This window comes from Bactrocera oleae, chromosome 2, assembly GCF_042242935.1.
Source record: "Bactrocera oleae isolate idBacOlea1 chromosome 2, idBacOlea1, whole genome shotgun sequence".
Lineage (NCBI taxonomy): Eukaryota > Metazoa > Arthropoda > Insecta > Diptera > Tephritidae > Bactrocera > Bactrocera oleae.
Genome location: NC_091536.1, coordinates 69,825,056 through 69,849,665, shown reverse-complemented (window position 1 = coordinate 69,849,665; position 24,610 = coordinate 69,825,056). Strand labels below are relative to the sequence as shown.

Here is a 24,610-nt window from a genome sequence, read left to right as displayed (position 1 = left end):
CACATATTTAGTACTTAGGGGTTTGAACAGTTTTGGTTCGATTTAGACAATTTTTGGCCGCAAGGTGGCATACTTTAATTGCATTATTCATGCAAAGTTTTACCCCGATATAATCATTTTTACCTGATTTGCATAGTGGAATGTGAAAGAATCAGATGGAATTGAAAATGGTGTTACATGGGAAGTAAGCGTGGTTGTAGTCCGATTTCGCCCATTTTCGCACTATGACATAGGAACATGAAAAGAACGTTATGCACCGAATTTGGTTGAAATCGGTTGAGCAGATCTCAAGATATGGGTTTTCACCTAAAAGTGGGCTGTGCCACGCCCACTGACTAATTTTGAACGCGGTTCCTATAAAGCCAATTTATACCATCTCAGAGATAAAATTTAATTCGGAAAAGTTAAAGAAACAATGCTTGAGAACCGAGGTCAATGCTAGACTCGTACCAAAAGACCTGCATGCTCCGTCACATTCTAACATGATTGTGACTGACTTTTTGGCCAAAGACGAAGCGAGAGTCATTACTTAGCCACCGTATTTGCCAGATTTGGCTCCCTTTGACTTTTTTCCTGTTTTCGAAACTGCCTTGACGGCAGTGAAAATCATCCCAGTCGAGGCTTATTACAAGTATATGCAAAATTGAATTACGCGTTGGCTTGCTTGTATTGGCTCAAAAGGAGCCTATCAGTTCGTGTCAAATTTGATCAGATGGCAATCGCTTTGTCACGAAATAGTTTACTTTTGAAGGCAGATACAAAGAGGATTATAGACACATTAAAATGTTATTTCGTAATAATCCAGTGTATTGAGACAGAAATTTAGAATAACGGAAAGCATATAATTTTCTTAGAATGTGTCGCTGATATTTTACAACTTTAATTTGTTTAATGGCATAGCTATAAAAAACATTTCGCTGAAGGAATTTACAATCCCCTTTCCACCATAGTTCTAGCAGGAAAAATGGTGAACGTACCTATATACACATATATGTATATTTTTATGTATATGTTTAATGTCTGTATATATGCATTTGACTTTAATGAGTAGCGTTGACATCATTGCTCAGACATTACGGCGAGTAAAATAGCGTTCACACACACATACACACCTAAGCTTGTATAAGTTTACGTTTTTCCGTTTCTAAAGAAGGCTAGATGATTGAATATGCATTATTTATAGCTCGTTTTCTAGTTTCCTCGATTAAATATTTCAAATATAATATATATAAATAATTGTTGCGAGTCTTTTCTCCGTTTTTGTATTAAATTATTGTTTTCTTCTTATATATTATACCCTGAACTGGGTACATTGAGTTCGCCACGAAGTTTGCAACACCCAAAAGGAAACGTCGGAAACCCTATGAAATATATATATAAATGATCAGAGTGACGAGCTGACTCAATTAAGCCATGTCTGTCTGTCTGTCCATTTGTCTGTACATAACCGCCGATATCGGACAACTATAACACATAGCTGCCATACTAACTGCCCGATCAAAGTCAAGTTCGTGTATGACAAACTATTTTATTTGACGAGATATCTTTAAGAAATTCGGCACAAAGTATTACAGAAAAACAAGTAAGCAAGGGCTAAGTTCGGGTGTAACCGAACATTTTATACTCTTGCAACTTGCATGAATGGAAGCCGTGTACTTACTTTCAGGCGATGGCAAAATTTTATACCCATTTTCGCACTGTAGGATGTCACAATAATGTTATGTACCAAATTTGGTTGAAATTGTTCGAGCAGGTCCCGAGATATGGGTTTTCCACATTGCCACGCCCATTGTCTCATTTTGATATGAATGCCTATAAAGCTTATTTTTAGCATCTCGTGTACAAAATTTAGTGTCTCCCACGCTCTTATTTTTATTGAGTTAGTTGAGTAGAGCTTAGTTGTAGCACTTTATAGGTTTTCGTTTAGATATCTAAATTTTTCCATGCAAGGACGGACGGACGGTCAGACAGTCACTCAGCTCGTCATCGTGCTCATTTAGATATATAGATATATAACCTATATATCTCGATTAGTTCAGATGATACAAACAACCGTTCAGTGAAGAAACCTATTATACTCTGCAGCAGCATGTTGCAAGAGTATAATGACGCTATAATCTCCAACAACAACTTGTTTAGATCGAACAAATATAGCATATACCTCTAATATAAGCTGACCAAATAATGTTGTAAAATAAGACGCGCAGCCGTTCGTGTTTGAAATAGTGCTCCGCTTTGGTTGCCCAGATTTCCCCTATTTATAGATATTCCTTATCCTAGTTCATGTGTTACATATATCTATCTTAAGCCTAATCTACTGTATATAACGGCATTATCTACACATATCTTAATCATAAATATTCACAACCGCATATCACAATTGTTTCCTATCTCTTTATTACTTTAGGATAATTTTACATAGCCAGTGCAATATTTGTATTGCATACAATAAATACTATAGTCTCTATTCAATATATAAGAGTACATTCGTATATGCAGGCGATAATGGACCAAAATATTTGTAATATGATATCTGTTTAAATACAGATTTACAAAACTGTCTTATCTACAATTGTAGCCGTTAAGAACTGTTCAGAAATCTGAACAAATGTACTTGTATGGAAAACTTTTTTATTTGACAAGTTATCTGCGAAAAATTTGACACAGACAATTCTCCAAGGCAACCACATAATCTCCTGATATATTATTGATGATCAAAAAGTTCTTGTGTAGAAAACTTTTTTATTTGACGAGAGATCTTTACGAAATTTGGTACAGATTAAGGCAACGCTATAATATCCGAATATATTGTACATATCGGAGCGCTATAGCACAATGGCAAGAAACATATTTTTTTATACCCTTTTTTGCTATACGAAATTGTTTTTTTTATACCCTGAACAAGGTAAGTTTGCCACAAAGTTTGTAACACCAAGAAGGAAACGTCGGAGACCCTATAAAATATATACATACATAAATGATCAGCATGATGAGCTGAGTTGATTTAGACATGTCCGTCTGTCTGCCCGTCTGTCTGTCCGTCTGTATATATGGAAACTAGTCTCTCAGTTTTTAAGCTATCGATCTGAAATTTTGCACCTGTTCTTTTCTCACTAAGAAGCTGCTAATTTGTCGGAAGGGCCGATATCGGGCCACTATAGTATATAGCTGCCATACAAACTGAACAATCGAAAGCTAGTACTTGTATGGAAAACTTTTTTATTTGACGAGGTATCTTCACGAAATTAGGCATAAGTTATTGCTTAAGGCAATAATGTATTCTCGGCAGAAATTGTTCCGATCAGATCACTATATCATATAGCTGCCATATAAAATCGGAATCAAGTTCTTGTAAAGCGGCTTTGTATTTGAAGGGTTCTATAGCTTCGGTGCAACCGAAGTTAACGTTTTTTCTTATTTTGCATTTAATATTTTACATAATTTTCTTGAAAACAAACACTTAATTATGTTTAATTAATTTATTTTGCTTTACTAGTCGTTTTGTGAAAGTATTTCTAATCTATAACACACATACATATACACCTAACCATTCTATTATTGTTGTTGCTCACACATACGTATATACACATATAATCTTGAACACTGTTAGTATTTGTATTTGCATGTTTTAATATAAATACACACATACATAGTATGTCTGGATTTGTATATGTATGTGTGTGTGTAATTGTGCGCGCATGTATGGGTCAATTGACGATGACGAAATCAAAAGTGGAATTGACTACGTCAACATGTTTCACAGCTTCATGCCGCTGGCAACCCACCGAGATTGTTGTTGACACCGACAGCGTTCATGTTACCGGCAACTATTGCTACCTAAACAAAAACAGTAACAGAAATTACAATAGCAGCGGAATGAAAACAACAATGTCAGCAGTAATAATAAAAACAAAAAAACCAAAAAATATACAAACAATAATAAACACACCTACAAAATAAGAGTGCGAATGGCAAACGTAGTCAAATTATAGTTGCTCTGTTGTTGTTTCGGTGAAGTGCTATAAAAATTATAGAAGGAATATAGTGAATATATGTGCAGGTGTGTATGAACAATTTTATATGTGTATGTATGTATAAATGTAATTAACCCGACTGCGCGCAACTACAACGCCCCGTCGGCACCTATGCGCCACAGACTTTTGCATGTGAATATATATATATATATATATATACATCAATATGTATGTGGTGGATGATTTTTGTTTTCATTTATTGCCTTTTAACGCTCGCCCGCATTTTTGTATATTTCTTAAACTTTATTTTTCCTCCCACTAAATCCAGTGTGAGTTTTTACTTTGAGCGCTTTAATCGGTGAGCGGTGGTGCGCTGAGCGTTGAACATTGACTTTGAACTATAAAATTCCGTCATATGTTTACATGAGGCGGTCGCGCGCTTGGTCAATTGTGGTGACACATTCTGCGCCACGACGCGCCGTACTCTGGCCCGCACCGCGCTGAAAGGGTGGGTGGGCCCTTCACGCGATATTAACGCGTCAGACCGAAACACTAAATAAATACGCCAACAAAAGGGTGCACAAACGCGCACACATGCATAAAAGCGCGCTGTTTAATGGGAAATAGTACCGGGCATATTGAGTCTATGGTATGTAGAGCGTAGCGGTGGGAGCGACAATGCAATGTAGCTACTTGGGTGCTTGGGGTGCTTGGGGTGCTGGCGCTCCATTGCGAGGCTCGATTATTTTACTTCACTACTAACCTACTCTTGATCACTCGTAATTTCTTAGACAGCATGCACACACATACATACATACATACACAAAGCCATAAAAAACATACCTACCCACTATCTATATACAACTTTACTTACAATTACTTATCTACTAATTTATTTTTATGTTTGTAGATACAATAGCTTGTAACTATTGGTATGTCGGTATGTATGCATGAATGTATATGCGACTATGTTCATTTGTGTGTTTGTGTGGCAAGTCGAAGTGTGCGCCCCATTGAAATTTACACACAAACTATATTTACGTATGTTTGTATGTATTTATGAGTTAGTGGAGCCGGTCGCCACTCAGTCAGTCATTGGCAGAAGTTCGGTTTGTTGAGACGCACTCGTTTGTGTTACGCGGTACGCGCTCGTTTGAATTCCGTTAAATATTAAAATAAATTTCAAAAATTGTTTGTTTTTTGTTTCGTGTTATTAGTAGTATTTTTTTGTTTTACTTTGTGTAAAAGCGTTTGAACTGAATCCCAGCTAGTGTTTTCAGCAAAAGGTGATTTAATAAATTTTACATTTCCTTACAACTAATTGTCTTTTTAATTATGGCAATTATTGCTTGAAACAACTACATTTATCGCACTTAATGCTCTAACAAGTAAAAATGTTTGCTGCCTGCTGGTCGCAGCGCTTGATATCATAAACTCAAATATTTGCTGCAGTTAATTATGCCACATTAATGTATCAAAACATTAAACAAATAATAATAAAAATATTTTTGAAAATGTGCTGAGGTGTGTGGTGACTGCCAATGAAACCCACGAGCGCAGGCAGGCAATCTGCTATAAATTATTATAATTTTTTTCGAAATAGTTCAATCAAGCTGTAGTTCAAATCAAGATAAATTATTTCAGATTTTTAATGAGCTTGTATCCATATGTGCATAAGAATTAATGAGTGAATGCTAACAGCAAATAATTAAACGGAAAAAATATATTTATCGACTTAAATAATACAGTTTTATAAAATATGTAAGTATGTGATTTTGTGTTTTAATCCTCAAGTGCGCGGCCTTGTGATAAGTGAACTAACTTTTGCTAATACAAGGAAAAAGGGATTAAATAAATTTCACCAGAATTTTTATATTTGATATATTTTTATCACAAAATATTACCTTAAAGTATGATACGAAACAGTCCGACATTTAAAGAATGAAATTCATAATAAAAATTGTTAATAAAAGTAAAATCACGCTCAGAACGAAAATGATGATAATAACAGCGAATAAGAAAAAAATTAACTCATATTGCTGTTTATAATTGGATTTAAAATCATATTTTTCGAATCTCGGATTTTTGAAATTTTTTTTAGAATTTGTTTTCCCTTGATAAATTTTATAATTTTTCATAATATTATAATTATTTTTTATAGAAAACAAAAAATTAAAAATGATTTACCATAAAATAAATTGCAAAAAGAATACGTTAGATTAAATAATATAGTACATAGAAGCGTTGATCTACTTCAGACTATACACCTCAGTGCGACATGTCGTATACGTGACCACAAAGTCGTAAAAAAGTTTGGTGATTTTTTATTGCTCTCACGAATCAATACTCTTACACAGTATTGCGCGGAATATAATCGCATAGTTTTTTTTTTTAAATATTTTATATAAAAAAGTTAACAAAGTTCAATCAAATAATTTTTTATTTCTTTGTTTGTTGATGTTAGTTATTCTACATTTTTATAAGCGCAAGAAATGACAAAAATTGTCATTTGTTTTTAATATTTGTTAATACATTGAATAGAAAAACTTAACAAGTGTGTGAAAAATATATGAGTGTTTTCAAAAAAAGAATGATTCAATTTTTCTTCCACCAAATTCAATTATGCTCCCCTAATTCTTGTACAACTTTGTACACTTTTTTATATAAGTTATATTATAATTTAAACAGTGTTTCACAAACATAGAAGTACGTTGCAAATTACATTACGATATTTAAACTATATTTACGCTTATAACTGTAAAAATTCCATTGAACCGTAACACTTTATATACAAAATGCATGGAAATATAAAAATAAACCCTTGACAATTTTTTCCGAATTTTCAACATAGCAAAATTAACATATAAATTTTTCTCAGTGTTGAAAATTTCGTGAATAGTCACTTTTGGCATATTTGCTAAGCTAGAGCTAGTTCTCTTACGGCTATTTTCATATTAAAGTATTGAAAACGAACTAGAAAAAACACTTTTTCGAGCATAAAGTTCGGCATATTGAGAAAACAATTCCATAGGTTTATTTTTTAAATTGCATAAATGTAGATTTATCTTAAAAAAAAAAGAAATGAACATATAAATAGAATCGAATTCTGAAGCTTCAAAAAAGGCAGAAACTCTGCTTTTCTTTTTTTTTTTGTTAATGTTTTATTGTTTTCAATCTGCTTGTAAACGAATATGTACGTATGTTTTTAGTACATATATACAACAGTTATATGTTAATTTCTAGTACAAAATTTAAATCAATTGACCTTAAGTGCTCTTTAAGTTATAGGTCGTTTCAAGTGTTATGTGTTAGAAAAAGCGTATGCTTGACATTATTACATACATGTACTTATGTAAACATAGCATAAACTATACTTATAACTTTAACCTACTCGAGGTGTATAAAATTCAATAATATTGCTGGTCTCTTTTGTGTTCGAAAAAAGTATGTTTTTATTTTGTTTACTTCTCATATTCTCTTTTTTTTTGTTCTCCTCATCAACGTAACCAAGTTTTTTTCTGATGTTGTCATATGGTAAACTCTTACTCGCTCTAGCCTCACATTTACATGTATTATATATGTATATATATATGTATAGTCTGTTATAGTCTAACTTATTATATGCTGTAATGAGTCTTAACAAATCGTAGGCGCACCCCATCGTCATTGGCATTGGCATTGATCTCCAACTGTGCTTTGTCGTTGCGAATGCGTGGAAAAAACACAACAACAAATTGGTTCGGAATAAATTAGTGACTTCGAATTCTTATAAAACAGATATTGAAAATCGCTAAGGTTTAGAAAGAGTGACGAAAAGATAAAAACAAAAATGTGTCTGCGTTGAATGAAGCAAACTATTGTTAAACTAAGAACTATGATATATACTTACATACATAAATAACGTAAATGTATAAAGATTAGATATAGTCATTGTGTCAAATAAAAGCGAATATTTTATGTTTTGAATTGGTTGGCCACACATCTGTTTCGTAAACAATGATGTCATTTTAGTGTATCTGTAGGTCGAAATTAAGAGGAAAGCAGAAACTTTTAAATTTATACAAATATGTAAAGGGTGTAACTTTAAGAGATATGTATATATTTTCATTGATAGAGGGCTGTTAAGCTAGCTGTCAAAGTGAAGCCATTTGTTTACATTACAAACTACTATTGTATGTAAAGATTTTAACTGAAACCACGTTGAACATTTTTGTTTTTTATATTAAAAGAAAATCTTTGCTGAATTTGTGTTGTTTCATAAAAAAGCTTAAGTAAGGTTAGGTAAACTGACTGATATTCGCGGAACCACGAATAATCCCACTTGAACAGCTAGGGACGTCTATTCTTTCTGATGCCCGGACCTACTAAGCATAGACTAAGAAGTCCATCCCATATCAAAAAAACGTATGAGCCTGCCACAAATTTATTAAGGCGGTTCACCTGGTTCGTGGAAGGTCTGGACATTTTCTAGATATAAAAAATTTACATTTACTTATTTTATAGTTAACGCATCGTGAGTTTTGAGAGAAATTTCTGGCAGAACCAGATTGTGTATATAGGAAAAGGCTGTAATTAAGGAGCAAAAACTCTAAAAGGAAATTCCATCGCATGCAGAAAAATAGACTGCCTGTTGTAGGCCAAAGGCATAATGTTCACATCAATATGAATACTCTTAGCACTAAAGCAGATTCAAGCGCTACAGCCCAACAAGCCACACATGAAATTTATGAACTTCTGGTAAAGGAATCATATCAAAATATTGGCTAGTCAATTAGTCACCCTGTTCATGTGATTCGATTACTGTTTGTCCTTTTTTGTGGGGGTTATTAATCTGATGTTGTGATACTACCTATATCTGATAAACGACTAACCAGTTGAAAAAGTCTGAATTACATATTAACCATTTCATCTAGTTTTCTGTGTGCTATTTCAAATAAACTCCTATAGCTCTAAAAGAAGCAGCTTTTATATGTAATATATACTACATATGGTATATTAATCATAACACTATATACGACTGAGACCTCTCCCTCCCTTACTTAGTAACAAATCTATATATTTTAAATTTTTTTTTTTTATAAATACTAATATGCCATATACTTACATACCTACAACGTGCACACTTTAGTCTGTAAAAGTATATCACTAGCGTAATTTTAATGACATTAAGCGCAATTAGATTTTACTCTGCATTAAGGCAGTATATTAAAATGTATGTATGTATATGCACCTAAGTAGTTTTGCTTCGACAACGGTTGTTTATTGTGTTTAGTTAGAGTGCCCGTGTTCATAAAATACTTGCATTATGTTCCTGGTAATGAAAAATTTATAACGGTATATTTTCTGCTGATATTAATCAAATAATAATATGTGACACATGTCTATCCCACCGTTCCAAACACGAAACGAACCGGGAGAACATCAAACTATTTACCGAGTTTTTACAAGATTATGGTGACATGTGTTACTCTTTCATTTTAATAACATACAGGCGTAGGTTAATTATTAATACCAACATAAGAAGAAAAAAATTTGGCAATAAAACCGTTTTTTTCTATGTTTGAAGATTCAAAGTTTGATTTCAAGACCCTGGGAAAGGTGGCCATGCAATTATCTGCAATCTTTACTCGCTTAATTGCACTTGAGCAATTACACAATTTTTGTTTTATTAGGTCAATTAACTGGTGAGAAAACTATCATAAATCTTATTTGTTTGGTTGACAAGTTCGTAGAAATATGGCAGGGGTACGATATAATTTACTTTCCCATAACTGGATCGAATCAAGCAAAGTCTAAATATTATGATACGAACAAACAGCTGGTATGAATTTTTTTTTTTTGCAAAAATGCCTGAAAACATTTTGGTATTCGAAGGGCTTTCAACTGAACAGATAGGTTGAATGACTTTAAGCAGTCTATTTTAGTATCCTTCAGTCAGACTCTATTTTGAAAACTTTTTTTAAAGGGTTTACAACTAAACAGATGGGTTAGATTAGGTCGAACTGACTTTTTTAGTAACCTTTTCTAATATTTTCTAAAACAGACAGTGTTGACATCTCCACAAGAAACTAACTCGAAAATCTTAGGACTTCTTAAACATTTTATTATTAAAAATATTAAACATGATATTTGGAGTATCAGTATCAGGTTAATGTGTTTACAGTTCCTAAGAGCAAAACTGGTCAAACACTAAAATTACTAAAAACAAGAAAAAGCGTTAACTTCGGTTGCGCCGAAGCTATAATACCCTTCACAAATACAAAGGCCCCTTACAAGAACTTGATTCCGAACGTTCAATTTTTATGGCAGCTATATGATATAGTGATCTGATCTGACCAATTTCTGTGGAGAATAATTTGTTGCCTTAAGCAATAACTCGTGTTTAATTTCGTGAAGATACCTCGTCAAATAAAAAAATTTTCTATGCAAGCACTTTACTCCGATCGTTCAGTTAATATGGCAGCTATATGCTATAGTCATCCGATCTATACAATTTATTCGGAGATTAGATTAATGCTTTAAATAATAATACACGCCAAATTTCATGAAGATACCTCGTCAAATGAAAGAGTTTTCCATACAAACACTTGATTCCGATTGTTCAACGACAAATGAGCAGCTTCTTTGTTAGAAAAGGACAGGCGCAAAATTTCAGATCGATAGCATAAAAACTGAGGGACTAGTTTGTATATATACAGACAGACGGACAGACCGACATGGCTAAATCAACTCAGCTCATCATGCTGATCATTTATGTATGTATATATTTTATAGGGTCTCCGACGTTTCCTTCTGGGTGTTACAAACTTCGTGGCAAACTTAATATACTCTGTTCAGGGTATAAAAATAGTTCCAAACGCTTTCTTTAAAAGCACATTAATGAAATTCTAGATAACCATACAAAATAATAGAGAAATATTGATTTCCAAGTAATGCATAGTGGCCTTATCCCTCAATTGGGGTTAATATAAACAACATCAATCACATTTTAACGAATCGTGTGCGCAGTATAAACACACTAAAAATAATAATTGTCCAACCAAATGTAAACATACTTCAAGCGAAATTAATGGAACAAAACATTTTATGGACGCTCGCAATGGAAAATCATAATTTTGCTACAAAAATAAATTGGTGTTTCTTTCGCGCTAAGCAAAGCGCACAAGTTTTTAGTAATCGACAGCTGATTTTAGAATATTCAGGCCGCAAAGCAGCTGTGGCGCGTTGATTTGGCATTTGTTTGTTTGAGAATCGATTTGAAAATCAAATGAATTTCGAAACAAGGTATGATTTGGGTATTTGCAAGCGTCTCGTAAAATATATAAGTATATGTGTATGTGGCTAATAAAATATTTACATATAATATATTACAATGCAAATAAAAGAGTTTGACTTAGCGTGCGTTCATCACATTAAGAGAAAATGTCTATGAAATAACGGGTATGTCCGAAATAAATTCCGAAAGCGGACAAACAAAAATGTTAATGTAGCATTCAATAGTATGCGGTCAGCGGTTCCCAAATTGTTTTTGGTGATGTTATGTGTCATTGTGGTAAATAACTTCTGGAGTATTTTCAGCATTTTTGTTATTATAAATACATTTGGGTACCTCTGGATGTACTTTATCGAATATATAAGTTATATCATGTGTATATACAAAGTTATTCTTATTGTTATATTTTTTTGCATTTTTTGGAATTTCAATTTGTCCTTATATCCCAAATGTACATATATATTTATTTATTATTTACATTGCTGTACCCCTGGGTTTGCTTAATCGAGTACACAACCTTACAGTTATTCGTATTTTTTATACTTTTTATTTTCACAATTTCTTTCCTTTTGTCATTATTTTTATTTTTATTTACTTCATACTTGTATTGCTTGGGTGTGCTAAATTATTACCAGTTTACGTAAACATAACTATAATAATTGCAAAGGGGAGGACAGCAACTAACATATTATTAAAATATGTGTAGACGATTGTGTATATAAAGAATGGTCATTAGTTCGAGTTCCTTCAAAGAAGGGAAAAAAGTTATGTAAAGGTCAGGTAATTGTGCTACAGCGGTTTCTGGATATAAACCTCCCGGTTAAGGGTTTTATCTTATACAAAGAAGAGTATGAGATTTTGATAGACAGGGTTAGCAGAAAAATAGTGTTGTAAAATAAATAACTATTATGAGTGAACCCCTGGGTGGGCTTGGAAATCTTCTTTTCCCAAGAGAGGTACTAACTCTTTTTTTTAATTAAAGGAATATGATTGTACTCGTAATTGTAATTTTAAGTATTCGATTATTTTAATGATTCATTGAACATCTCGCCGGTTTAGGATAAGAACCTATTATCAATACTTGCGTAACCATATCTAGTATATACAAGATGTACATAAGTAGACAGTATGCGGAAAAGAAGATAAGAAAAGTCAATAAATTGATCAGTAGCTAATAATCGCTTAAAATATTTTAAGTATGCCAATTTTTTAGTGATTCATTGAACATCTGGCCGGTTTAGAGTAAGAACCTGTTATCAATATCTTGTATGTAAGAGATGTATGTAGAAAGTATGCGGAAAAGAAGATAAGAAAAGTCAATATATTTATATGTGTAGATACGGACAGTATATTTTGTTTATTTTCTATATGTGTGTATAGCGATATTTATTAATATGGTAAGGAGTGTCTATATTTCGGAGAAACCGGATTCAAAACAAGCGTCGCCTATGTCAAGCTAGTTGGTTAGTTTTGTTGATAGTATTTTCAGAGAAAGTTAGGTTAAGTTAGGTTAGGAGGTCGATCCCAAGAAGGATCCCACTTGGACAGCTTAAGACGCTGGTCCGTTGTGATACCTACAAAACTCCTTTAATCTGGATCAAAAGACCCTTACAAGTCGACGAAACGCTTTGTGCTTACAACAAACTTGTTAAGACGGCCAATATCCATTTCGGCTAAGTATTCAGATCCGCCAAAAGTGTGATTGCCGAGATATTTCAATCTCAGCCTAGCGAAAGCCGGATATTGGAGGAGAAAGTGCCGGGATGATTCCACCTCGCCCTCCTCCATCCAACTTTGGCAACTAGTATCGGGTAGTACTCTAAGCCGTACCGCATGAGTGCCCATTAGACAGTGTCCAGTGAGAACTCCTATCATAGCGGCGAGATGCACTTTGCTCAGGGCGAGAAGTTCCCCCGACCTCCTGCGCTCCACTTTTGGCCAGAAGGATCTCGCGGTCGCACAGGAGTTGGTCGTCGACCAGCGCCTGCTGAGTGCACGCGAAGTCCATTGATCCAAAGCTAGAACGCAAGACGTTAACTGAGATCCAACTCGATCCCATTCCGATGTGAGCGGGGCAAGGGTGCCCCCCTCTGGCTAGCTCATCGGCTTTGCAGTTTCCAGCGATTCCGCTGTGACCAGGCACCCAAACGAGCCTGATGTTGAAATAGCCATATGCTAGCTCTAGTGAAGACAGACACTCCTTGACTAGCTTTGATTGCACGGTTCGCGCGCTCAAAGCTAGTATTGCCGCCCTACAATCGGAGTAGATGCTCACTTCTACAAACGAGGCTGCACTACGCAGCAGTACTTCTACCGCCATTTTGATAGCAGCCACTTCCGCCTGAAAAACACTACAGTGGTCCGGTAGCCTGAAGCTAAGACTGACGGAGAGCTCCTTGTAGAAAACCCCCCCTCCAACCAGTTAAAAGGGATCGAAATCACCGTAATGAAAAAAACTAAACTACCTTTTGAAAATCTCTTTGGGAAACTGGTTTTTTTCGAGATTTTGACAAGAGCTACCGTAGCAAAATCTTATAATCTTAATTAATTGTTTTTTATTATGTAAAACACTTTGAAGAAACCAACTCTTTGTAACCAATATAACTTTAAGATATTTAGGAACACTTGGACCTGTTTCTTTCGATTCAAAACAACGTTTTATACGCTGAGTGAAATTATTTAACCTTTACACTATTACAACTAAATTGATAGTTTGTTGTTGCTTTTACATGTACATTTTTTGACAAGAACAAGAACAAATTATTTACCAGGAATGGAAAACGTTAGATATATTCTAAATTATCTGATGCCTTTTTATTAACATTGGAATTAAAAGATTTTATCACATAACTTCGTAATAACAAATTTACGACAAAGTAAGGAAACAAAAATATTTAAAGCTATAAAGTAGGAAACAATTTAATTGCCAGTAAGACCAATGTTTAACATTGCCAAACAAAAATGTAAATAATATTCAATTCATCAATCCTTTTAGACTTTGCTTTTTCAATTACTATAATCTCTCGGTAAAGTGGCACCAATTTTTTCTCCGCTCTGAAATATAATAACTCTTGTAAAATATCGCTTACTTATGCTTCAAATAGTCACCGACACTCCTCCCTTCCCTACTTACCGCCCGTATCAAACCAAGTTGTTCAAAAGTTATGCCCGTAGTTGCAACCAATGTTGCCATTGTTCAATTTGAATACATGATTTTTGACACATTTAGTTTTTTAGTTATAATTTTTCATAATGTAAAAGCTCAAAACTAAAATCCAACTATTAAAAATAGTTTGCCTATTTATAAATAAGTGTATTCGATTGTGATTTTGAGTTATTTTAAGAATATTTCATATATACTCAAGTTTATTTTTTAATTACTACAAAATATCGAGACTGGCAACAGAGTTGCAAGAAATTGCTCTTTCACTCGTTTCTATGCGGAAAAACCAATTTTCGCGGATATCCTACCGTACGGTCTGTAGAAGCGGTCAGTTTAAGATTATTTCAAATATATTCAAATTTATTTTTTAATTATAATAAGAGCAATCATCTGACTCGTTTCTAGGGAAAAATCCAATTTTCACGGATATCCACGTACACGGACGGTAGAAATGATATTCTGCTACATTGCGTTCTCACATAGGTCGTATCAGCTGATGCGGTCTACGGTTTTACGATCACTAACTGAATCATTAAGTTTCGAGCCAAACCATAAGCTACGTATCACTCCGGGGTATAAAAATCGTGTGATAAGGAAAAAATAATTAGCTGTGTAGTAAAATGTTATCTCTACTTCGTGGTATGGCCGTAAAAATTTGCGTAGTTCTAACAGATGTTGTGCACCATTCATCATTGCTGGTGGATGGTGTATATTGAAATATTGTCTATGTTTATATGGGGAAATGCTCTATAGGCACATACACAATATACATACATATAAACAACAGTTATTTATACACGAAGAAGTTATATATTGATAAACTTAATTTAAAAATTCTTATCATAGTCGCTGAGGGTAATATTTACGCAAGCGACTCTAAAGTGTTGAGATTGCCTTTAAAATCAAATTTTATATTTCATCAATGCCACTTTGTCATATATACAATGTATAGCTGTCTTATCTTCGCACATACAAAAACATAAAACAATAACATAGGTTTGTTTACGCGCTTGTTTATCTCTTAGACCTGATAGTTATTGTGTTTGTGTATTTACATCGAAATATGTAAGTATATGTGTTTATCGTAATTCAGCTAATTTTGAGTTTCTATAAATCAGTTGGCAATCATTAAGCGCCGGAAACGTTGAGAAATTTATAATTTTTTTGATACAAATTATTTTTTTGAATTGAAATGCTGTTGACTTATTGAACATTTAAAAATATTGACAACAATTAATTTATGTTTTAGAAGCATTTCTATTTACTATTACTATATGGTATCGAACAGGATAAAATTTATTTAATACAAACTTACTTCCATGTACCATCTGATCACATTTGACGCGGAAGTTTGATCTCCATATGTCAATTAGTGTGTGCTTAGCAGCTGTTTGTTTAGGACGTCTGACAATTTTTACCATTGAAAAAAATTGAACAAAGAGTTCGGAATCATTGAAAATGCTGCGGAGGTGTTTTGGGAAGACTATTTTATCTCAAACACAAGTGAGTAATACAAAGTTCTGACACATTTGACTGACACAAAGCATTCGGTGAAGATACTGAAGTCGCCGAAAACTTGCCTCACGCGAGTCTTTTAATGACAACAAACTAGTAAAAAGACCTCAATACTTTACAAAAACAAAGTCGAGCAGAGGTCGCAAAAGAGATGCTCGTCAAGGTTTCTGAGGACCCTAAAGATTTTTTGAATTCAAATTTCATTTTGAAATTTTTTCTAAATTTTAGAATTTTTTAAATAAATTTTGAAAAGATACTACAATACTTTATACAATATAAATAAAAAAAATTTTGAAATGTTTTTTCGAAATTTTTGGTATAAAAAAAGATAATTAATATGATATTAAAATTACTAATGCATTTTTTTAAAAATTTTTAAATAAAAAAAATTATTTTTAAATTAATTTTTCTTAAAAAAAAGGAGTTTTTTAGGAAAAAAATGTAACAAACATTTCAAAAGAGATGCTTTTCAACGTATCTGAGGTCCCTTCACTCAACAAACGGTAACGGTATTTTATAGAGAATTATTTTTCTCTTTTTAGTTTGAAGTGCTTTAAAAGCGTATTTTTTTAGTTTTGTTTAAACTAAATAATTTTATTTTTCACTTTTTAGTTTTATGTGCTTTTTGGGTACTTTAAACCTTATTATTTTGACACACGTGGTGTTTTCATTTTTATACTCTCGCAACCTGTTGCTACAGAGTATAATAGTTTTGTTCACCTAACGGTTGTTTGTATCACCTAAAATTAATCGAGTTAGATATAGGGTTATATATATATAAATGATCAGGATGAAGAGACGAGTTGAAATCCGGGTGACTGTCTGTCCGTCCGTCCGTCTGTCCGTCCGTCCGTCCGTGCAAGCTCTAACTTGAGTAAAAATTGAGATATCTTTATGAAACTTGGTAGACATGTTTCATGGTACCGTGAGACGGTTGGTATTGCAGATGGGCGTAATCGGACCACTGCCACGCCCACAAAACGCCATTAATCAAAAACAAATAACTTGCCATAACTAAGCTCCGCATTAAGATACAAGACTGTTATTTGGTACACAGGATCTAATTAGGGAGGGGCATCTGCAGTTAAAATATATATAAAAAGTGGGCGTGGTCCCGCCTCTAATAGGTTTAATGTGCATATCTCCTAAACCGCTAATGCTATAATAACAAAATTCACTGGAAGCAAATGTTTTTAGCACTTCTATTGACGGTGTGAAAATAGTTGAAATCGGGTGGCAACTCCGCCCACTCCCCATATAACGGTACTGTTAAAAACTACTAAAAGCGCGATAAATCAAGCACTAAACACGCCAGAGACATTAAATTAGACAGTGGGCGTGGCACAGCCCACTTTTAGGTGAAAACCCATATCTTGAGATCTGCTTAACCGATTTCAACCAAATTCGGTGCGTAACGTTCTTTTCATGTTTCTAAATGGGCGAAATCGGATTACAACCACGCCTATTTTCCATATGACACCATTTTAAATACCACTTGATTCTTTCACTTTCCACTATGCAAATCAAGCAACAATGATTATATCGGCGTAAAACTTTGCGTGAATAATACGTTTAAAGTATGCCACCTTGTGACCAAAAATTTTCTAAATCGAACCAAAACTGTTCAAGCCCCTAGGTACTGAATATGTGGACCCCAGTGCCTATAGTTGACCTTCTACCGAAAATATCAGTCAATCCACAAAGAAATCTCAAACGAGTATACCATTTGACTTTGCGAGAGTATAAAATGTTCGGTTACATCCGAACTTAGCCCTTCCTTACTTGTTTTAAGGATGTGTTTAAGTAAATTTGTTATTCAAATGCCAGCATGGAAGTTAATGCGTTTAGCTACATAGTTTTTTGCGCATTTTTTTGAAGCATGGACCTCTAAAGCTTTTAGCTGCATAGTTTTAGGCAAATTTTATTTTATTTTTTTGTCTTTCACTGCCACTGAAAAGATTTTCAATCATACAAACAGACAGGGGAAACTAATAAAAGCGTTACAAAAACAGCATTTTGTGGAGTTTCCGTATGTTTTGTTTGACGGGCGCCTTCCGACATTAAGTTTAGGACAGTTGAAGGTCTTACTATTTTAAAGTGGAAGTTATTAAGATAAGAACAACATACATACAAGCATATATAATTCTACAAAATATGTGTGTGAGTACCTATAAATACTTTGGTGTTGTGCGTATGTACAGGAATTTGTCTAGTCTCTTAACCACGAATTTCAAAAATTTATAAATAAAGCTGTACAAAACTGGCGTTACGTTAAATATTATATGGATTTCGTGAATTTTATAATTTTATTCATTCATCTAAGCTGATTTTCACACGCAAATCACTCTATTATGAGGCATTTTTGTTGTTGTCTTACTCAGCTGTATGATGTAAGAGATGTAATTACTTTTTATGTATGCAAATTAATACAATATGTATCTATATACAGAGTGGTTCACTTGGTAGCTTGTTTAAAATATATGTGTATACATATACATATATAATAAATGTACTAAAGTATTTGTTTTTTTTTTTTGTGAGAGAATGCCTCAGTTTTATACTAGCTCAGTTGTTCATACTGTCAACTGCCACTATTTAATATTGTAGAGTAAACTAAGCAGCCATTCTACTAAAAGAAGATATCTGAAGAAACCGCAAAAACTCTCAAACTCTGAGAATGTATTGGTCAATAGGTCGTTCCAAAAACGAAAGTCATGTAAATCGATTGGATTTTCGTTCGATAGCGTAGCTCGCAAGTAGAAAAGCACTTAAAAAAAAACTTTATGGAGCACTCTATATTAAAATAATATTTAATATTATAATTAAGATTCTTTTTCTTACATGATTTCATATCTCGATTTCATTATTATTAAGGGATACATCTAGCATGACAGCCACAAAAAGGCGATTTTAAACTAAACTAATCCATCAATTGTTTGAAAATTTGTACATATTATAAAATTACAATTACATAACAAAATTTCTATTTGAAGATTCTGTTCGTACAATGACCTATGGTAAAAAAAATTAAAATTTGACAATATGGTGGCGTTTTTAAAAGCAAATTGGAATTTCACCCAAAATTTTTGTCGTTTTTGGCTTGTCAAAATTCGTTTACATTAAAAACTGCTAGGTCATTGCATATAGAACTATGATTATACAGAAGATGAAAAAAAAAATTAAATATTTGAAAAATGTAGTTTTAGTAAAACGCGTTAAAGAATGATAGAGCTGATTGAATTGAATAGCTACACTTTAGTAGGTTTTAACTCGAAAACTATGCGAGATATGGATTTTAAAATATTACAAAACCTTTTATACATTTACATATATTTCCATAACGAAAAATCCTCTACAACGATTTCCTACTAAAACCTACCTCAATTAATTTTCAGTTAACAAATCGCCGTTAATCTATGAAGAATTTTAAGGGTACAAACAATAAGACCGTATAGTCGAGATGTGCCTTTCGACACCCAACGCTGCCGCTGCGAACAGCAGCACTAGTACAAATGCAGTCACCTGCAATGGAAGTTGTGTGAATCTTAACAACAACAACAACAACAATAATAATATTGATAAACTAAGCGCAGCAGCAAATTGTGGAGTGAGCGAGAATGCAAACAGTGTCAGTATTAGAAATAGATTTTGCACAAACAACAACAACAACATCCAAGAAGAAGATGAACGCGACGTACCTGATGAGCAATCCAAAGATTTAGCTGATAGCTTAGGTTATAAGGAAGAAAATGCTGTCTACAAAGAAATTCCACAAAATGCAGCGGCCCCAAAAGAAGTACATCAAACAAAGGCGGCCAGCGCCGAGATCGAATACAATCCACAGATCAGATGGTTAGATTTAATAGCACAAGTCTTTTTACATACCGGTGCCCTCTATGGAATTACTCTGCTATTCCAGGCGAGATTCTACACAATTTTGTGGGGTAAGCGAAAATTGAATAATAAAAAGGCAACAACCCAACATCTATAAGAGCAAAAATAAATAAAAAACAAAATTATTAGGCACTTCATACTATTTATATCTGTTATCAATATTTAAACAAACAAAGCAAGTTATGAAAGCACACATACACCTACGCACATACATACACAGATATTATTATCTGTGAAGCATAGCTTCTTAAGCATATTGAAATAAAGCACTACACTACAAGTATGTATTGAATTGTTGCCATATAGTGAAAGGTTGGCAACATTATTTCAGATAATTTTTGGATATTTTTTTAAATTTTTTCGAAAGAGTTGAATTTTTTTTAAATTAAAAAATATAATAATTTTATTAAAATTTCCTTTTGAAGTTCTTTTTTCGAAATTTTTGAATGCTTATAATTAAAAATAAACGAATTTTTAAAATAAATTTTGCTTAAAATACTATTTGTGTAGGAAAAATATTTACAAACATTTAAGAAATAAAAACATTGTTCCGGCTAGTTATCTATTATTGCCAAAAATAAACTATAAAATATGCTAAAAATGTCTGCAATAGGAACATATTTACATTTTCTCACTGTAGCTGCATTTGTTTATTTTTTCGGAGGTGTAAAGTTCTGCCTATTTGACATACATGCTTATGTGCACATTTTTCATGACTTTTATTGCATAGTTGCTTGTTTCATTCCATTAGTGGGATAAAACTGAAACTTACTAGAATTGTGCTAAATAGATGTTTGGCTAGTTTCGCCATTCACACACGAGTTGGTCAATATGTACATAAGTATGTATGTAAACCCCACCCCTAAAAGGTTTTAAGATGTGAAAACTTACATTAAACACATGAATGCGGAATATGGCAAATATTTATACATTACAGATTTACATTTGTAATCTAATGCCTTGCAGACGCTTAGTCATGCGAAGCAAAGAAATAATAAGAGTCAAATGTTTCATGACACTGAATTTAATGCTGGCGACGCGAATTTCAGAATATTTCAACTGAAATTTTACAGGCATTCGATTTTAAAGTATAGGGTGAGGCATTGTCAACATAAGTGGCAACTCGACTAGGTCAACATATCGCTCTCAATTTGGCTTTTAAAATGATTTTCAGAACTGTATTTTTTAAATGTCTTCAAGCTTGGAAATACCCTGGAGAAAAGGTTTGGAAGTTTCTATGTATTGGACAAAATGCTTTAAAAACGTTAAGTAAAAACATAACCAGCATAAAAAATTGCACAATTTAGTTAGAGAAAACGTATTTTTAATGTGTTTTATTTTAAAACATACCTAATACTCATATATACCTAATAATCCTACCTTAATTGCATTAAGTATTTACCACAAAACCAGAGAAGTTTAACCACTGTTATACCGTTTAAAATATTCTCACTCTTATCTGTTGCCATATAAACATAAAAGCAGAAGACCTTACATGAAATCATAATTGATTTTATTTTAGTTCAAGTCAATAGTGACAGACGGTGTTCTTTGTTTGAAATTTCAATATGAGTATAAATAATTATCTATGTACCTATATGCATTTGTATGTTCGACTGAGCAATATAAAATTACACAATTTTTTACATTGGAAAGCTGTGCTCTTGCCTACAGTTGCCAAGCTTGCAATCTGTACACTTTGTATTCAACAATTTTTCTAATTGATTATTGAAACAGAAATATTTTATTTTAATCAAAAGTGAACTTCGACCAATACAATTAGTTGCAGAGAGCAACTGATTCAAATTAATGCTTACATACACAAATAGAGTCTATGCATACCAATCTATTGGTACACGCATACACACATATATATTTATATATATACTCATGAAAATATGTGCCGAAGAAAGTACGGCATACGCCCAATGAAGAACGCGCGCGCAATAGAAGAATTGCAAGCACTTGACAGCATCCAGTTAGAACGGCTGGAATTGTTTTCAAGAGCAATAAGAAAAAGCGTTAACTTCCTCGGCACCGAAGTTCTAATACCCTTCAGAGGTGCATTTTTTAGAGTATAACAGGGTATAAAAAGGTCTTTATATTGATTTTCATTGGTTAGTTTGTATTGCAGCTACATGCTATAGTTGTCCGATCTGGGAAACATCTCTAAATATTTTAAATTTACCTTGGAAAAGAATCTATGCCAAATTGTATGAACATATCAAAACGATATGCAAAATTTCAAAACGATATTTGAAAAACTGAGGGACTAGATTGCGTATATACAGATGGCTGAATCGCTTACTGTTCAGGGCATATCAACAAATACATAAATACATACATACATTAAAGTGTGCGCATTTCTGTTAATTTACAGAGCTTTCATGTTTGTAGGTATATTGCAGCAGTGGCTAACACATGTCAGATTCCATCTTGATTGCTTCATAATTGAATATGTGTATTTTGAGAAATTCTTTTCTAAGCAACAACTTTCAATTACAGTGGTGGCGCTTATCTGGAGTTCTGGCATCGGTATCACCGCTGGAGCGCATCGTCTATGGTCACACAAGTCCTACAACGCTTCCATGCCATTGCGGATCTTGTTGGTGTTTCTATTTACGATCGCCGGTCAGGTGTGTATCTTAGTATACCTTACTATATTTATGAGTTATTTAATATCAACTATATATTCTGTACAATCAACAGCGTGATGCCTACACTTGGGCGTTAGACCACAGGATACATCACAAGTTCTCGGAAACAGATGCCGATCCGCACAATGCACATCGTGGCTTCTTCTTCTCACATGTAGGTTGGCTCTTCTTGACGCCACATCCCAAAGTGGTTGAAAAACGCAAAGTAATCGACATGTCAGATTTGCAGAATGATAGGGTGGTAATGTTCCAACACAATTACTATATACCGTTATTTGCACTTTTCTCGATTGCCTTGCCCGTGTGTGTGCCTTGGTACTACTGGGATGAGAATTTATGGATTTCATTTTGGATCAACTTTAATATGCGTTTTACTAGCACACTGAATGCGGCGTTCTTCGTCAATAGTGTGGCCCATATGTGGGGCAAAAAGCCGTATGACAAGTAGGTTGCACTTGCTTATGAAAAACTTAATTGTTGACTGAATTTACAGTTATTTTTTATTTTTTAGGAATATCAGCCCTGTTGAAAGCCCTATCGTGTCATTTTTGGCGTTAGGTGAGGGCTGGCACAATTATCATCATGTTTTTCCTTGGGACTACAAAACCGGAGAGTTTGGCAGCTACAAATTAAATATCACAACAGCCTTTATTGATTTCTGTACGAAGATTGGCTGGGCCAGTGGAAGTAAGTTATGACAATTTTATCTATTAGCGTAGAAAAAATATGTGCCTTCGATTCGCCATAAATTTGCTCGTTATGCATATAAAATAATGTTATATAAAAAGAAGATAAGCGGTATAACCCCTTGCTATTCTATCCATATTTGATAATGATCCCATATAAATCTTTGAGATGTAACTCCTTTAGGTAGTTCTTGAAATTAAAAAAAATATTTATTTATCAGGAATAGAATATGGGAGACGAAAGCCATTAGAATGAAAGTGGTGTAACATTAAACTCGCGAACCGAAATGAAACCGAATGTTCAGCCAGGAGATTTTCTACTATAACTTTAACATTTTTTGAGATAATAAAATTTTGTAATAGAAATACTCAAGAAAAATTGATAGTGAATGGTACAAATTAATAAGATGAAAGTGCAATAATATATAGCTGCAATACAGCCGATTGCATGGATATGAGACTCCAGAAGTTAAGGAGATTAGAACACAAAATTATTTAGTTTTATATAATAACATTTGGGCATTATTTTTGCTTGCGACGAATAAAAAACAATATAGTGATGAAAATTAATATCGGCCTACTTTAGTTAACTGCATGGTTTTTTTTTGTAAATTCTTATTTATTGTATTTTAATTTCTCGAAATAAAAAAATCTTAATAATTTTTTATTGCCAATTTTTTTAGGAAAATCCGTTTCGCCAGATATGATTAAACGGCGCGCTGCCAAGTGTGGCGATGGATCACGTTTTCTCACCGATGAATTCGCTCATAAGGATCAAGTTTGGGGTTATGGTGATCGAGATATACCAAAGGAAGATGCCATTGAATTGGCCAAAATGAAATGAGTATTTCAACCATCTACACTACAACTACAACTACACACAAAATTTTGTAATTTAAGGCTTTTTAATAAGTTTGTATTAACTTCTACATTCGTTCAAATTCTTAGGTCATTTAGACTAAGCTTTAAACTTAAGCTTTATTCACATTTTGTGCCTGCAATGTGAAGCGTGCGTAAATGTTTTTTTTTTATATATTTAATATTATATATCTATGTATATATATATAAGTACATACATGTAATTAAATACTGAACATTGTCTATATGAAAATTAGTTGGTCTAGTATGTAAAAGTACTCCTTGTAATTAAAATTTAACGGTTTCCTCATGAATTTGGAAAACAAGAGTGTAATTGACGCAAGACACTACCAAAGCGATTATATAAATAAATACTAAATACATAAAGAAAAAGAAAATAAAAAAGGCTTACAGTGTCCGTGTTTTTATTTTTTATTTTAATGCTTGAGGTGCATGCCCTTTTTCATTTAGCAGTATTTACAGTTAGTGCGAGTGCGATGTCTAATTATGCCCGGCTCATATGAATACTTAATTATGCTTTAGTTTCCATAACAACGAATTTAATTTTAAATCAACTTCGAATTATATAT

At 33.2% G+C, this 24,610-nt stretch overlaps 1 protein-coding gene across 3 annotated transcripts; it reads left to right on the top strand.

Annotated features, from left to right (window-relative positions):
• Positions 1-5,056: 5,056 nt before the first annotated feature.
• On the top strand, positions 5,057-24,197 carry LOC106616258 (acyl-CoA Delta-9 desaturase). Of its 3 annotated transcripts, XM_036368241.2 has the most exons (7): positions 5,057-5,260; positions 5,619-5,735; positions 19,321-19,869; positions 22,325-22,455; positions 22,529-22,920; positions 22,970-23,163; positions 23,846-24,197. In XM_036368241.2, the coding sequence occupies exons 3-7, from the start codon at positions 19,386-19,388 to the stop codon at positions 24,004-24,006; spliced, it is 1,362 nt and encodes a 453-aa protein (XP_036224134.2). In that variant the 5' UTR covers positions 5,057-5,260; positions 5,619-5,735; positions 19,321-19,385; the 3' UTR covers positions 24,007-24,197. The 3 variants fall into 3 exon arrangements, with proteins under 3 accessions (XP_036224134.2, XP_036224133.2, XP_014088308.2); XM_036368240.2 differs by lacking the exon at positions 5,619-5,735; XM_014232833.3 differs by lacking the exon at positions 5,619-5,735 and having other exon boundaries at positions 5,058-5,260; positions 22,988-23,163.
• Positions 24,198-24,610: the final 413 nt, after the last annotated feature.